Here is a 14,966-nt window from a genome sequence, read left to right as displayed (position 1 = left end):
AAAGTTTCAAAATCTGAAGGAGAAAAAATCAAGAAGTGGAACAATGAAGATTCAAAACTCCAGTACAACCTCAATCTGAAACACAAAAATACAAATTCTCGCGTATCGTTCGAAAATACTGTCCGTGCCCTAGGGGCACGGGTTACACCCTCGTCTGGTCCAGATTTATCCTCACAAGTTGATAATGAGTGGATGGCATTGAAGTTTTAAAATTTGGATGGTCTAGATTTTATATTATTCTATCTTAGGGTTGAGATGACAGCAAAGAGAATCAGCCAAAGATGCCATTTTCAAAACCCTAGATCTCTTCAATATCCCGCGCCCTCTCTCCTTCATCCCGTTCTCTCTCTTCATCTATGTGACTCTTTCCATCCTTCTAAAAACTTCTTCCCTCTACAGCACCAGGTAACTCTTCTTCTCTTTCTCTACGTTTGTCTCTCTCTCATCAATAGCATGTTCCACTGTTGGTATCTTTTATGTTGAAGACCAACTTAGGGTTTTGATTTGGGATTATGGATTAATCAATTTAGAGCTTCAAACCAAAATCGAAGGTATGCTTTTCTCTTTGCCTGATACTTTCAACTCATCTTCTTTCTACATTGGTAACTCTTCCTCTATTTCTCTGTATTTGTGATTGTCCAAATCTTCAATAGCATATACCATTGTTCGTATCTTCTCTATGTTGAAGACCAACTTAGGGTTTTGATTTGGGATTATGGATTAATCAATTTAGGACTTCAAAACAGAACCACTGCTGGCAGGTATGCTTTTCTCCTTGCCTGATTTTGTAACCATCGATTTAGAGTTTCGAATAGGAAGGTTTATCTTCTCACTTTTGGTTTTATCATATCTTTTTTTTAATTTACATCTATGTAGTATGTAAATTTAATTAAGCTCTTTGTTTGAATTTTTTAAGGTGTAATTGGGGTTGAAGATGGTTTATTAATTTTATTGTTTCTATAGTATATTTTAGGGTTATGCCAAATCGAATTTCGGTAGAACGGGTCAGTCGAATTTCTTTTCCTTTACTCTGGAACTGGCTTCATAGGTTATCTGCTAAAATATGAATTGTTAGATTCTATATAGTATATTAAAGTTGGTATCGGTAGAACGGGTCAGTCGAATCTTAGTTTCAACATTAGTTGTTGCTCAATCGGTTGGAGTTCTTTAAGATGGTTTGAGAAACATCTCTTCTTTTCGAAAACAGATTGGAGAGAGATGTTTTTCTCAGGGTGAATATCTCTTCTTTTCGAAATATTCATCTTTGTCGTCTAATTAAGAAAATCTAATTCATTTTCTTTTATATATCTTAATCTTTGTTTTCTGAATTTCAGTTTACAGATGCATTGGTTCATCCGAAACATTCATGTGGATATCTCTTTCTCTTTAGGTAAGAAATTTGTTACCTTCTTCCGCACAACTTCTCCTTCCCGCTCACCTCATTTCTCACGCTCTTTTCTGACTGTTCCCCTAATCTTCCAATTTTTCCACAATAACCTACTTCGATTCGTCGCTCTCTGTCTTTCCCTCTGTCATTTCGATAACCTATTTTGAATAAGATTGGGTACATTTGTGATTTTGCTAATTTAAGTTTAGAGCTATTACTAATCGACTCAATTGTGTTTAATGACAATGGGTAATATTGTAATATCGCTTCTCTTTCTAATAGTTTGCTGAATTTTGTGTGATTTTGGTTGCTAATCATGTTTGTACCAAATTAGTCTAATGGGTAATATAACTTCTCTTTATATATAGTTCGCTAAATCTTTTGCCTCTTTCGCTTTACAGTTTTGCTGAATTCTTTGTCTGTTACGGTTTAATGGAAGTTCGTCCTTCATTGCAACTTCTGAAGGTAATAATTTTGTCATTATATATAATTTGTTGTATTTTGCTGCCTCTTTCCCTCTACATTTTTGCTGAATTTTTTGCCACTTAGTGTTCATTGCTGGAAATTTGAATAAAATATTGTCAGGGTTTTGATCAGATTGCTATAAAAGATTGTATAAATCTGATACTGTTATAAAGATTTATACAAAAAATTTGATACAGTTCACCTTAACAATGGTATATGGTTGTTTTTCACTTCATGCTCTTTACGACTTCTTATAGTTATGCAGACTAATCATTTTATCTCTACATATTAAAATAGCTTTAGATTTTGGGGGGCTTAAGACACATCCTACGTAAGCAATAAAACATCATATCTTTATTTCGATCAGCAATGCTATAAGAACATCTCATATGTGAACATCTCGAAGCTTAATACAACCTTATGATCATCCTTAATTTTAGTTACTTGAACATGAATGCCATCGACAATCTCCCCGAGAGGTGACATTATTGAAGACTTAGCTTCGATAACCTGCTTTGAGTAAGATTTTGGTGTTACTAGACAGGGATGAACCTATTTCGAAGAAGAATTTATACAGTTCCTTTAACTCTCTCCATAAAGTCTCGAGAAAGATGTCAACCTTTTGGATCTTATACAGTTCTTTTTAATTGTCAGCATTTTAATCAGATTGTTTTGTTTTGATATCATCTAATTGCTTAGTTTTTTGGTTGATTATGGAATCAAATAATCTCTTTCTGTTACATTGCGATTAATATTAGGTCAAAATTGCATCTTTCCTGTAAAGATTATACAGTTTGCCCTTAAAAGTAGTACCAGTTTTCTCATGTTATTAGTTATGGACTGGTTTTTAATCGTAGACTAGCAATAATGATCATGAGTTCATACCGATGGGCAATCAGGGGTTTCTCTGTTGTAGTTAAGTTTATTTTATTTTGTTTGTTATAACTGTCTGGATTTTGATTAGATTGTTCTTTTATATGATCTAATTTTGATGTTATAAGTCAATCGCTTGGATTTTGGTTTCTGGATTGACTATGGACTTAAATGATTTCTTTTTGTTACTTCGGAATTGATGTTATCTTATGATTCGAATTCTTTGAAGGTGTCTCTAGAGGATCTAGATAAGAGAAGAAGATGTTATGCATTCCTTGAAGGTGTCTCTAGAGGCTAGGATCTTAACAGTGGCATTCAGATTAGCTTTCCCTCTCCAGAAATGTCATCTACTCCAACGGCAATAGGTAAGTCTTTGGAAACATTGATTTGTTTTTGCCAATAATGTTATTTTGAATCATTTTCTTCATGGTATCTTTCCGTATTTAAGATCCTAATTTTGAAGTTTGGATTGGTTGAAGTATTATTGGCGGATTGGCCTACTTTTGGTCCTTTTATGATCCAACAGATGCAACATCCTTGCAGTGAGTGTAAGGGAAGTAAGGAGACCATGAATGATAAATACCAGTGCCTTTAAGGGGCTAGACCAATAGAAGATAATGATGTCCATGTTTGTGGGTGTTTGTCTTTTTATTGTTAAAATGCTATGTGGTGGTCTTCGGCTTCTATTATTGAAGTTCGAGTCAGGTTACCGTACAAGTGGGCTCTTAATTCAGACTTTTTGATTCAATTTAGATCTACAATTGCATTGTAGATATGAAACTTGAAAAAAAGAAACACACAACATTATCTTTTATGAATGTCGATTCTAGCAATGGTCTGAACTTTTTGTTTGTTTTAAACTTGAGACGAACATCAAGGAGATAGTGTTTGTGTTGTCCCATCACCCCAAGTTCAAAAGACAGGGTGAAGACCTATTTGTCGAGCACACATTGACTCCGACTGAAGCCTTTTGGGGGTTTTAGTTTGTGTTGTCCCGTTCGGGCGGTAGACAATCTGCTCATCAAGGCCAACCATGAGGAAGTTATGAAGCCTGGTAAATGTAGTTCTTCATTGATAAAAAACAATAACTAATATACTGCAATCATGATATTTTGTGATGGTATTGTTAAAATTAATAACAATATGTATGTGCAGATTCATTCAAGGCGTTAAATGGTGAGGGATATCGATGTACCAGAAGTCATTCATAATGGAAAAGCTACACTTACATTTCACTGTTGAGGTTCCGGGCTCTTTAACTCTGGAGTAGTGCAAGGCAGTGGAACGTGTGTTTTTGCTAGGGCATTAACTCAAGTGATAGACATGGAATTGGATAAACGGAAGGAAACAACAATTTTTGATGTGAACAATATTTTAGATTGTAAATTTAGCTCTTAAAAGCATTCGAAAGAACTGTCCGTGCCCAACGGGTACGGGTTACATCCTCGTTACCCTATATTCCTCTCCAATAAATTAGTTGACACATCAAACAACAAAACAGGTCTTTGGACTGCAATTTTCCAAAATAACCCTTAATAGTATCTTGTAAGAGTGAGGGATTGATTTGTAAGAAAATTGGATTCATTTGAGAATAGTAAAAAGTAACACAACATTAATGTGAAAGAGTTATCCGACTAACTCGGGCAAGTAAAAAAAGGAAAGGTGTAGGTAAAAGATTGATTCATCCCCAACCATCCCCATATATTCCACTATTTTAGGGAGTTGGGAATATGCATCTACCTAAAATGTTTTGAATGAAGGAATTAGATTATGTTGTATTCAATTTATTTACCAATCTATTAGGGTTGTTTTAACAAACAAATGACGTATAAGGAGATACAATGTTTTTCATTTTTCTTTCTGATCCCTACGCATTCTACGGTACCACCAGGAACTCTTCCTGCCGAGTCGTACGTCAAATTTTTGCAGTTTCCAACGCTTGTCATCGAGAGTTAAGCCATGGAATTTTGCAGCTACCAAATGATAATATTCTAGTAGAAATAGAAGACAATAAACCTATTGAAGCTTGATATTTAAATGTTTAGTCGTGAAGAGCTGTAGATCAAGAGTAAGCTATCTGTTTCAATATTATTATTATTATTATATTTACTCCTCCAACACTAGAAAAGAGCAGACAACAAGTGCAAACATAGCAACCACCACCCACAGGCCACCGGAAGAAGAAAACTTTCTCTTTCACATATTTTTCTTCTCCCGTTCTCCCTCCATTTTTTTGTACCTTTTTTTGTCTTCTCCATTAAAGTCCGCGCTATAGCCTATATGGACGAAAACTTTTTTGTACATACGTGGACTGTTGGTGCAAGTACGGCTTGTTTATTATTTGGCCAATACGATCTTTTTAAGAAAGATAAATTACCACCTTACCCTAGAAACCATATAGCTACTTTTTTTTTTTATAGGAAGAGAAACCATATAGCTACTTTTTTTTTTTATAGGAAGAGAAACCATATAGCTACAGAAACCATGAATTAAAATAACTTACTTGGCTAATAAGGGACAACTTAGTTTATTAACCTGTAAACTTTAAATTACGAGTATAACTAGTCTTACTAAGATATTTATCAAAATAATAATTAGATATGGACTAAAAGAGTCGTCATTACAAGACATTAATACGTCACGAAAAGATAATAGAAAAAAATAGTGAATTGAATAATTGCGAAATTTGAGCCTTAGGCCTCGTTTGGTTGCACATAAAATAAGTTATAAGCTAGCTTTTAGCTTATTTTAGGTGCTTATTGAAAATTATTTGCGTTTGGGTAAAAAAAGCAAGGCTTTTTGTGACATTTGTCATGAAAAAAAAAGCCAGAAATTTGTAGCTTCTTGCTAATTGCTTTTTGACGGAAATATAAATTTCTAACTAAAAAACCCACGACTAGGGTTTTTCTCTCCATATATTTTCTTCTTTTCTTGTACAAGTTAAGGGATTGGAAAAAATACAGTTTGTTGCCGAAACTAGACGACGCATCTAATCCTTTGAAGTAACCAGTAACCATCATTCATGTTAGTTTAATCAAATCAAATTTATCTCTTTAAAAGTCATAGGTTAGAATATGAATACAAATTCATCTAATTCTTTTGTTGCCTCTCTCTAGTTCTTGATTGGATTAACAAGGGGGCATCCGTTTCTCTCTCTACTGTAGTTTGGATACCATCAACTCTTCTATCAATTTTATTTATGATCACATCATTTTTTAATGGATTATATAACAAAAGGAGAATGCAATTAATTCCGAAAATTTGATGATTTAAACTTCGTACATTGTATCCTCAAGAATGATTTAAACTTTCTCATTCTAGAAAGTTTAAACTCAATTCATCCTTTAAAATAAATGCATAGTTCATTTGATGATTTGAAGTTGTTAATGTAAACCATATTGCACTGTTACTTCCATGTGGTTACGGTGATAGCATAATTCTCTTTATGTTATTTATGGATTTAAATTTCAATGCTCTCTTCCATGGTTATAGTAATAGTATATCAATTTCTATGTTAATTGAAGATGGCGGGAACTAGCGCTCAAATTCGGGCGCATTGGACTCCTGAATTTCATAAGATATTTGTCTTTTTATGTTTGGAAGAAGTATAGAAGGGTAATAGAATAGTCTTGCTCATGCCAACGATGATAGTGATGATTAACTTGTTACATTTTCATTGTTGAAATTTATTCAAAAAAGAAAATTCAGTTTGTTTAAATTTATTTGCGTACTTATATAACAACTAATTTAATAATATATAAAATTAATAACATATTCTTAATTTTTATGAATCTATCTTATGGATAAATTTAATGTTTCATATGAACATAAAATTTATAATTAAATAACGACACATTTAATTTATTTTACCCAAACGCCTCGCTACAACATTTGGAGATAAAAAAGGTTTTTTTTATTATGTCTTACCAAACAACAAATACTGCTATTATTAAGCGCTCTTTTTATGGGCTAATTAAAAGCTCTTTTTATGGGCTAATTAAATTTTTTTTTTTTTATTATGTCTTACCAAACAACAAATACTTCTATTACCCTTTTTATAGGTCATATTTATCTACCTCTAAAGGCTATCTTAAAGAGCCTAAAACCCATCTAATCTCCCTCTATTTTATTTACGCCCAAATCAAATAATTCCTAATTTGTCCCTTTATGGGATAGAACATGAAACCTTTATACTGCAAAATAGGTGTCTGACCTAATAATTTCATAAAAAAAAAAGGTGTCGGACCTAATAATTTACCTTAGGTCTCTTTCGTAATTCAATCATTACAAGGCAGAGTCAAATGAATTCATATCTATGAAAAACGTATACGTTTGTATGACACGACAATACTACCAAAAAGACCTAAACAAGTATCGCTAAGGTGGTAACATCGAAGTCTCTATCTTGCTGTTTTTGAAATAAAAGCAAACAAACAGTTTTTAGCCGTTGAAATATACACCATGACATGAAATACTTGATATTTTGCCCACTCTACAATTGATTGATCTTTCAACCAAAAAGATATCCAAAGCTGTTTCTTATTTACAAAAGTGAGTTAAAAGGCAACCCTAGTCTCCACCTTCCCTTCCCCATTTACATCCATAGTTGCTGAGAGACCAAGTGTCGAGAACAAAATTCACTTGGTCTTCTTCATATATACTCCGACGGTTAGGTTATATGTAACCACTATACTACCTAATATTTATATAACCCGGAACGTTGCTTCTTATAATCACTAGAACTACCTAAATGAACCAATGTAACTAATATGCTTAGCGAGTTAAAATCACTTGACTCTTTCTGGAGATACCTCTGACTCGTTAGTTCCCTCGTTGAGCCTTTTCACGACGTTGTGATTAGTTTGGTGAGCGAATCCATTTGTTTTCAGTTTGATTAATGGTCTGTTGTGCCAAACAACGTTAGTGACAATGGCGTAAGTTGAAATCTCGCTTGCTGGTGACGGAAAGGTCTTTTTCTCAATGATTTCGTATTGCCCGCAGCTAGCATCTTCGAGTGCACAGTCTTAGTTTCTGGAAGACCTTGTCTTTGTCATGTTCAAAGCTCTCAGCTGAGACGTGCACATACAAATGAGTACTCGGGAAAGGAGAAATAGAATTACAATACACCTTAATTGGAAAATTATACACACGAGTGTAAAGAAAATATGAGAAGGAGAAAACTTAAAGATGATCTAACTTCTTACCTCAAAGTTGACAAGGAAGTCAATAGTAGTGGAACGGCACCTACAACCATCTCCAAAATAAAGCTTTGTCGACATTTTGATTGGCCTTGTTCTCGACATCTCTCTGGCATGAAATATCGGTTAAAAGAAGAGATTAATCACAAACTGAACAGTTTTCATCCTACTAGAGCATAACCTAATCTGATCAGAGATTATCTTTGCACAACCAATTCATTAACATTCATATATAATGTCCGAGCTGGATGATTAAGAGCACAGTCCATAGTCAAAAACTCACGGGAACTCGTCTTAAGTACCCTAAGAAGTCCTAGGAACCATTATTTGTGGGTACCTCTTTAGTGCATATGGTGGCTTATTTAAATGGCAGTCTTCAGTTCTGGCCTTTCCGGGAAGGAAACCTAAATTGCAAATGTAGACGGATTAGCTAGAGCTCATATCGAAAAATGCAATGATGCGCCAGTGAGCAATAGAGACTGTTAACTACCAAACAAGTCATTCACATAATTTTGCCGGTGCGCAGTAGCAGACTAAACTATTAACCAAGAGGACCCAGCCGAAAAATAATCTAAGAATATCTTACCCCTACTGATCTTAGGATGGTAACGGAGCTCTAGGTCCATGAACGCTAGCTATTTTAAGAGTCCATTTCACATATTTTTTTATCTACCAAGCAAGAAAATGACATGTGAAAAACAAGCATAAAGCTCAGACGGACAGATCATTATCCTGGGTATGAATGCGTGTCAAGTACATGCACTTCCATGTATATGTGAATATATCAATCCAACTTATAGATTTTAAAAAAGAACAATTGAAGTAAATAGCTATTCGAAACATACCCTTATGTTTGGAAACAACTTGGTTAAGAAAAATCTGCAGAAGATCAAACCGAACAGATGGAGGAATAAGCATCTTAAGCAAGTGCATTACTCCTGATATAACCTGCTTTTCCAAATCATTGACTAATTAGTCTGATCGAAAGAAACAAATTTCCAATCCCTAAGATAAAGCGGCAGACACAGAGTGAGTTGGTTAAAAATCCAAAAAACGGGGAAGACTACACTTCACACCACGTTAAAAATATATAGGAGATAAAGCTCTACAAAATTATGAATTGGTGTGACCGAGAAAGTAGACACAAAAACCGAAAAATGTGATCTGTGTAATAATGCTCAGAGTGGATCTTATATAATATTATGCTTCTTTTTATGCTCTAATACCATATAAAAAAAGTTCTTCTATGTAGATTTTATATATCTCTATACATTTACCATATCAAACATTACGGACTTACCTTATCCTTATCAACAAGTCCATGTATTACCAAACTTGCTTTCTTGTCTTTCGGAGTTGGCTGTGTAATTAACATGAAAGGTTTTACAAATTATCAGAAACGTAATGATAGACATATAGTTATAGGTCGAATGAGAATTACCTATTAATGCTCAGAAAGGAACATGTATATGATATTGAGAAACCTATTAATGCTCAGAAAGGAACATGTATATTATATGGAGAAACCAGGAATTACCTGAAGATTCACGATTACAACCTTTCCCCCGTTCCGGATAGATCTATAAGGCAAGTTACATGCAGGAGTTATCTGCAAACTGCACCCACGAGAATCCAGAAATCATCGTGCGCAAGTCCAACATGAAATCGGGAATCCCGAACGTATTTTAGCCAGAAGCGAGGATCTCATATAATCTTATCATACAGTCCAGGAACTAAGTATAACCCTGGGATGACCTGGTTCCTACACATAATATGAGATCAACCATTCTACAGTGCTTATCTGCTGGAGACATCTCCTTCGGAGGCAATGCGTCCTTGCAAAATCAAGCAACGGGATAGAAATTTTTAATTAAAAACCTTCGGAGAGAAACAAAGCTTCCAATTATATTCATAAATCGGCTCTTTATAATGATCATTAGTTAGTGAGGTAACCTAGAGGAGATATTAGTCGAAGATGAGATTAGGGTCATTGGGACAGGTAATTCATCTCAAGATACATGATAAGAATCGGAAAGAAACAAGCTAAACAAGAACTACCAACCTCCCAATCAAGAACTGTGTCCCTTAGTTTTGATCCACACTTTTCATCAGAACAACGTCGTGATGTCTGCTGCATACCAATGGTTTCCACCTCAAAATCCCGCACGTACCTTGATCAAATGAAAGTACAACATTCAAAATATGACATACTTCTTAGTAGTTCTATTTCACTTTCACAGTTAAGTTGGAGCGGGTAGTAAAATTCCAATATCTTACTCAAGTCCACAAGAAGGACAAAGTTCCCTGAAGGAATTCCCGTGCAATTCAGAAAGTTTATCCCTAGGTATTCCTGATCTTAGATGTAGACTATCCACATTCTGATAAGAGTAAGTGTTAGCAATACAAAATCATATACTTAAAAACAGTGTTTAAATTAAACGCCTGCTCAATTTTTTGTGCAGAGATGTGTGATTAGCAAAATACTTCGAGAACCACCTCCAATTCCACGAAATGCAACAATACCTGGCTAATAAAATACTGAGCACACCAGCCTTTTCAAGTTCAACCAAAGCCATATGGGTCAAACTTGGCATAGCCCGATCAAAAGGTAATGATGCTTCAGGCACACCTTTGTCATCACGCTGCAATTCAATGGAAAATAATGAAGCTGCCCATCTATAAAACACTACTAACTTAGCTGTTTTTGGAAGCATAACTGGGTCGAGCTTGTTTCTTCTAACATGAAATGAATATACAATAACTTAGGAGTATCAAATTGACTATTATGAGTTTAAGATCGATATTCCGTACCACAATTCTCTTACAAGTGACCCATCAGAGACCTCTCTGTGGGTTTACCACATATAATTCCCTAAATCACCTAGCAATTTCAACTAAAATACAGAAGAAAAACCTAAGGGAAGCTCATGGAAATAACTTCTAAACTTGGGTCGTAAGGAATATTTCAAGTAATTGACAGAAAATGGTGGTTCACCTGGAGTGTCCAAACTCCCTTGGGCCCTCGAAAATCAGGTATACTACCACAAGAAGATATTCCCTCTCCTGTAAAAGCAACTAGATGCTTACTCTGCAAGGCAAGAAAAAACACAGTTTGAATGTGGTAAGAGTAACGGGATGAAAGTAACGATGGAAATACACCCTTCCCTAACGTGGGTAAACAATTAAGTATTGATCTTGAGTTTGTAAGAGAATTACATATTTTATCATCATAGCTAGCTCTTCAATCTGTGCAATAAAAAAAAGTTCAAAATCAGCAAACAAGAAAAATCCAACTTGGATACACCTACTTTAGCAAGAACTAAGAAGATCCGAGAAGAAAAGAAAGGCTATAATCAGCGAACTAGTGGTAATGGTAATAATTAACACAAGGCCTATGTAGTTTGTCTTGGCCAAGTTTCTCTGCTATCATGATGAACCCTAACTAATAAGTCGACCTAATCCAGTTTTACTTCAGAATTTCAATTCTAGCACTACCATTAACTAATCAGTCAACCTATCAAAACTAATCCTTCATTATCAACATATTTTTCTTACTCTTCCATGCTAAGATCTTAACTAAAAAAGATGAACCCTAATATGCTAAGTTAATCACTTGAACCCATGTTTCTAACCACTAGAAAAAGCAAACTCCAATAGAAATGAGCAAGATGATTTATTCATGAACCCTAAACATGAAATTTCCCCGAGAGAGGGCGAAAGTCTGAACCTACCGTGGGCCTACGGCTTATGTGTCGCCCCACTTCACGTGAGAATCCCAGCTGTCCCTTCTTCCTATTCAGATTTTCAAAATTTAAGTTTAACCCCACGAAATACAATAGTTGAAATAGCAGTCCCTTGATTTTTAATATCGGGTTTTACAGGAAGAAAAACCTTAAGTTTTTGGGAAAAATTCGACTCTTTCTATCTCTCTCTCTCTTTAAGGAACATACATTCAAAACCGAGATTCATTTCTCAATCAATTTTGCTCATTTCTTTTTTGGTTGATTGAAGACAGTACTGCATCTAGTGTTTGTGGTGACGATCTTCGTTCATATCTACAACTTTCAAGCTCGAATCGAGTCAAAATCCACCAAAATCTTGAGGTATGAATTTAGGGTTTCATTTTCCCACCCATGTAGATGATGGGTTTAGGGTTTTTATCTATTAGCAGTACAATATCGATTTAAATTTTTAGTAAAGTAGATTTTTTGATCTATTATTGTGTTTATCTATGAAGAGTACAATATTGTTTTTAATTTGTCTGAGGTATGAGGAGGCGAAATCCCAACTACAGTGATTACTCAACATCTCCATGTTTCCATCTCCAAATTGTGAAATTTCACATCTTATTCTTCCCTTCCTGACTTTTCATTTGTATTACAACAGTAGTTGTTGATGTTTGTTCTTAATTGCAAATAAGAAATTGATTGATTTATAGTCTTATTGTTCTTATTTTCAGTATGTCTCAAATTACATTTCGAGAGATTCCACGTTTCTGTGGTGGTGGGAACATGATTATGAAAATGTGTAGATCGAAAGACATTACCGGATTCATGTATTACAAGTGTTCGTTGATGAGGATTGATGTTCTATCTCATTTCATTTTGAGCTGACTCAAGGCTCGGCTGCATCTTCTTCATCAATTCCAACATCTTCGCGAATGATGAATGACGAACTTGGTACATCTACGCCGCCTAATTAGAAGATGGATAAGATAGAAAGAAGCAAATAAACTTTTTGTGGTTTACATTTTAGTTATTGTTGTATCAGTGTATGTTTAGCATTCTTGGTCAAGATTAGTGATCTAGTATGAACTTGTTCGTGTAATCTTTCGAACTAATGAATGAAATTTATATTGTTTTCAGCATTTAAACTTAAGCTTTGTTCACATCTTCTTTAATTTGGTGTTGTTATAAAATTATTTGCCTTTATAACTTCTGGTGTTAGTAGTGTACAGGAACATCAAAACCATGGAAGTTGAAGTTTGATCATTGAACTAAGTGTTGATTAGGTTTCTTCTTGTAATCTAGGGTTTGTTATGTATGAAAATTATACTGTGAAGGTGTCCATGCCCATTAGTCTTGAACAGGTGCTCTGTAGTGCCAGTGACAATAAAACTTTGAAAATTTTGATTTTGTTTATATGAAATTACAGTTTTGATGTACAATTTTAACAATTGAACTTATTATTTTCATGGAGTCTTATGGTTACTCCATCAGTTCAATGTCAGGCATCAATGCAACATACCTTGTGCACAGGAGCAAATCAGTTCTCCATGAGATTAATGTCAAACAAGAAATCTAGCAGGAATAATCAAGTCAGACACTAAAATACAATGAACATCAACTTTAACACCATAAACTCCAGCTTCAGCCAAATACCCATGTAATTCACTATAAAACTTACAAACATTTTCTTTAGTTAATGTTTCATATGAACTAAACATCTCAACCAAACCTTTAGATCATCTCAAACATAAATTCAACAAATATAAACATCTAAATTAAGAAACATAGGCACATCTTCATCTTCCTTCAAAATAAATTCACCAATTAGTCTTGTCATCCACATTAACACAAAAATCTGCACCTCTTAAATCTCCTTTTCACCCCAATCTGCAATACCACCGAGTCTACTCTCTTGTGTAGTCGTAATAGCACAATTCGGTTCAGGAACCGAACCACAAACAGGATTAGATGCAGGTGTTTTAGCAATGGTGCACTAAATGACAAAATTACGAAATCAGTTTGCGTATCAACAAATAAGAAAGTAAGAGATATATATAATTTTAGGTTTACTTACTCGTTTCTTCGACTTGTTGTTTTTCCTTTTAAATCTATTTTCTCGAGGACTCCCCTTCGCCTTACATGAGACTGGATCAAGAATATCACGTCGTGCATTTTCCGCACAATCAACGGTATAACCAGAACCACTGCTCACATTATCTTGGAAATTCGTCTTTCGCTTAAACTTCAGGAGATGAGCTTTCAAGTAGTCGGTACTTCTTTCATTTGCAGAAGCCACAATAGCTAGTTCGTTGAAGGACCGGTACAACTCCTCAACCGTATTAAACTCCATCCCGGTCCTAGGTGCTTCTACTTCTACTTCTAAGTCTAATTGAACATTGTGTTTTTCATCCTCACACTCATAAACATCGAACTCTGAACCTTCTGAACATTCTGATGCATCTGAAGTCATTTCTATATAAAACCAAACATATAACATGAAAACTTGTCATAAACAAGAATTAGCTCAAATCCTATTAAAATGAACCACAAGAATTTGAATTTAAATTGAAATAAATACTGCAACTATTCAATGATTTAAGTTCAATATTGACTAAATAGTGTACTAAAAGCATAACATAGAGATAAAAACCCTACAAGTAAAAAACTACTGAATCTAAAAAAAAAATGGTTACTAAAAATTAAAATCAATATTGTATTCCTAAGAGATAAAAACCCTAATATATAAAAACCTTAAATCCTAGGACTCTATGAATCATCATCAAGCACATCAATAGGAAAATTAAACTCTAAGTTCATACCTCAAGGTTTCTGCCGAATTTTGACTCGATTGGAGCTTTCAAGTAGTTGTAGATTCGATTTAGTATTGTCGCCACAAACCCTAGATGCAATACCGTCTTCAATCGACCAAACAATATGAAGGAAAACCGATTAAGAAAGACTCTTGGTTTTGAATGTCCGCTCTAGAGAGAGAGAGTCGATTCTATCCCAAGAAACCGATATTTAATCTGGATCGTCGATCTATTTCGACGGTCCAGATCAAATAAAAAGGGAGGGACTGCTATTTCAACTATTGTATTTTGTGGGGTGAAACTTAAATTTTGAAAATCTGAATAGGAAGAAGAGACAGCTGGGATTTCTCACGTGAAGTGGCGGGACACATAAGCCGTAGGCCTACGGTAGGTTCACACTTTCGCCCTTTGTATCATTTCTCATTGGCTAAATAGTTTTAGGGGTGTGAAATTTTAAGGGAGAATTACTGAAATCCCCCAACTCTGATAATGCGTTTACTGAAAC

The 14,966-nt window shown here is 34.6% G+C and overlaps 2 protein-coding genes and 3 long non-coding RNA genes across 14 annotated transcripts in view; 3 read left to right on the top strand and 2 right to left on the bottom strand.

Moving 5' to 3' along the window:
- Positions 1–14,966, top strand: part of LOC147560639 (uncharacterized) — a 58,895-nt gene that overhangs the window by 28,447 nt on the left and 15,482 nt on the right. The gene's annotated exons all lie outside the window — the stretch shown is intronic.
- LOC147560644 (uncharacterized) lies at positions 264–4,181 on the top strand. Of its 5 annotated transcripts, XR_015234847.1 has the most exons (7): positions 264–405; positions 486–551; positions 654–761; positions 1,335–1,390; positions 1,789–1,852; positions 2,955–3,090; positions 3,881–4,181. It is a non-coding gene; the product is annotated as an uncharacterized LOC147560644 (long non-coding RNA). The 5 variants fall into 5 exon arrangements; XR_015234848.1 differs by lacking the exon at positions 486–551 and having other exon boundaries at positions 298–405; XR_015234846.1 differs by lacking the exons at positions 264–405; positions 486–551 and having other exon boundaries at positions 623–761.
- Positions 7,163–11,641, bottom strand: LOC147560643 (NAD-dependent protein deacetylase SRT1-like). 3 transcript variants are annotated; one of them, XM_086662770.1, is made up of 12 exons: positions 11,479–11,576; positions 11,140–11,169; positions 10,919–11,011; positions 10,201–10,301; positions 9,986–10,094; positions 9,679–9,758; positions 9,461–9,539; positions 9,224–9,283; positions 8,769–8,871; positions 8,261–8,327; positions 7,930–8,032; positions 7,163–7,794 (listed from the first exon to the last, which is right to left on the bottom strand). In XM_086662770.1, exons 2-12 carry the CDS (start codon positions 11,152–11,154, stop codon positions 7,750–7,752), a joined length of 855 nt encoding a protein of 284 aa, XP_086518896.1. In that variant the 5' UTR covers positions 11,155–11,169; positions 11,479–11,576; the 3' UTR covers positions 7,163–7,749. The 3 variants fall into 3 exon arrangements, with proteins under 3 accessions (XP_086518896.1, XP_086518895.1, XP_086518897.1); XM_086662769.1 differs by having other exon boundaries at positions 11,140–11,641; XM_086662771.1 differs by lacking the exon at positions 8,261–8,327 and having other exon boundaries at positions 11,140–11,641.
- LOC147560642 (uncharacterized) lies at positions 11,658–12,796 on the top strand. The gene is made up of 2 exons (XR_015234844.1): positions 11,658–12,026; positions 12,383–12,796. It is a non-coding gene; the product is annotated as an uncharacterized LOC147560642 (long non-coding RNA).
- LOC147560641 (uncharacterized) lies at positions 13,271–14,684 on the bottom strand. The gene is made up of 3 exons (XM_086662772.1): positions 14,471–14,684; positions 13,726–14,123; positions 13,271–13,644 (listed from the first exon to the last, which is right to left on the bottom strand). Exons 2-3 carry the CDS (start codon positions 14,119–14,121, stop codon positions 13,516–13,518), a joined length of 525 nt encoding a protein of 174 aa, XP_086518898.1. The 5' UTR covers positions 14,122–14,123; positions 14,471–14,684; the 3' UTR covers positions 13,271–13,515.

This window comes from Eschscholzia californica, unplaced genomic scaffold (genome assembly GCF_041429995.1).
Source record: "Eschscholzia californica isolate CP2 unplaced genomic scaffold, dmEscCali1.0.p SCAF_2, whole genome shotgun sequence".
Taxonomy (NCBI): Eukaryota; Viridiplantae; Streptophyta; class Magnoliopsida; order Ranunculales; family Papaveraceae; genus Eschscholzia; species Eschscholzia californica.
The sequence above is the reverse complement of the archived record's forward strand: the minus strand, read 5'-3'. Positions and strand labels throughout refer to the sequence as shown.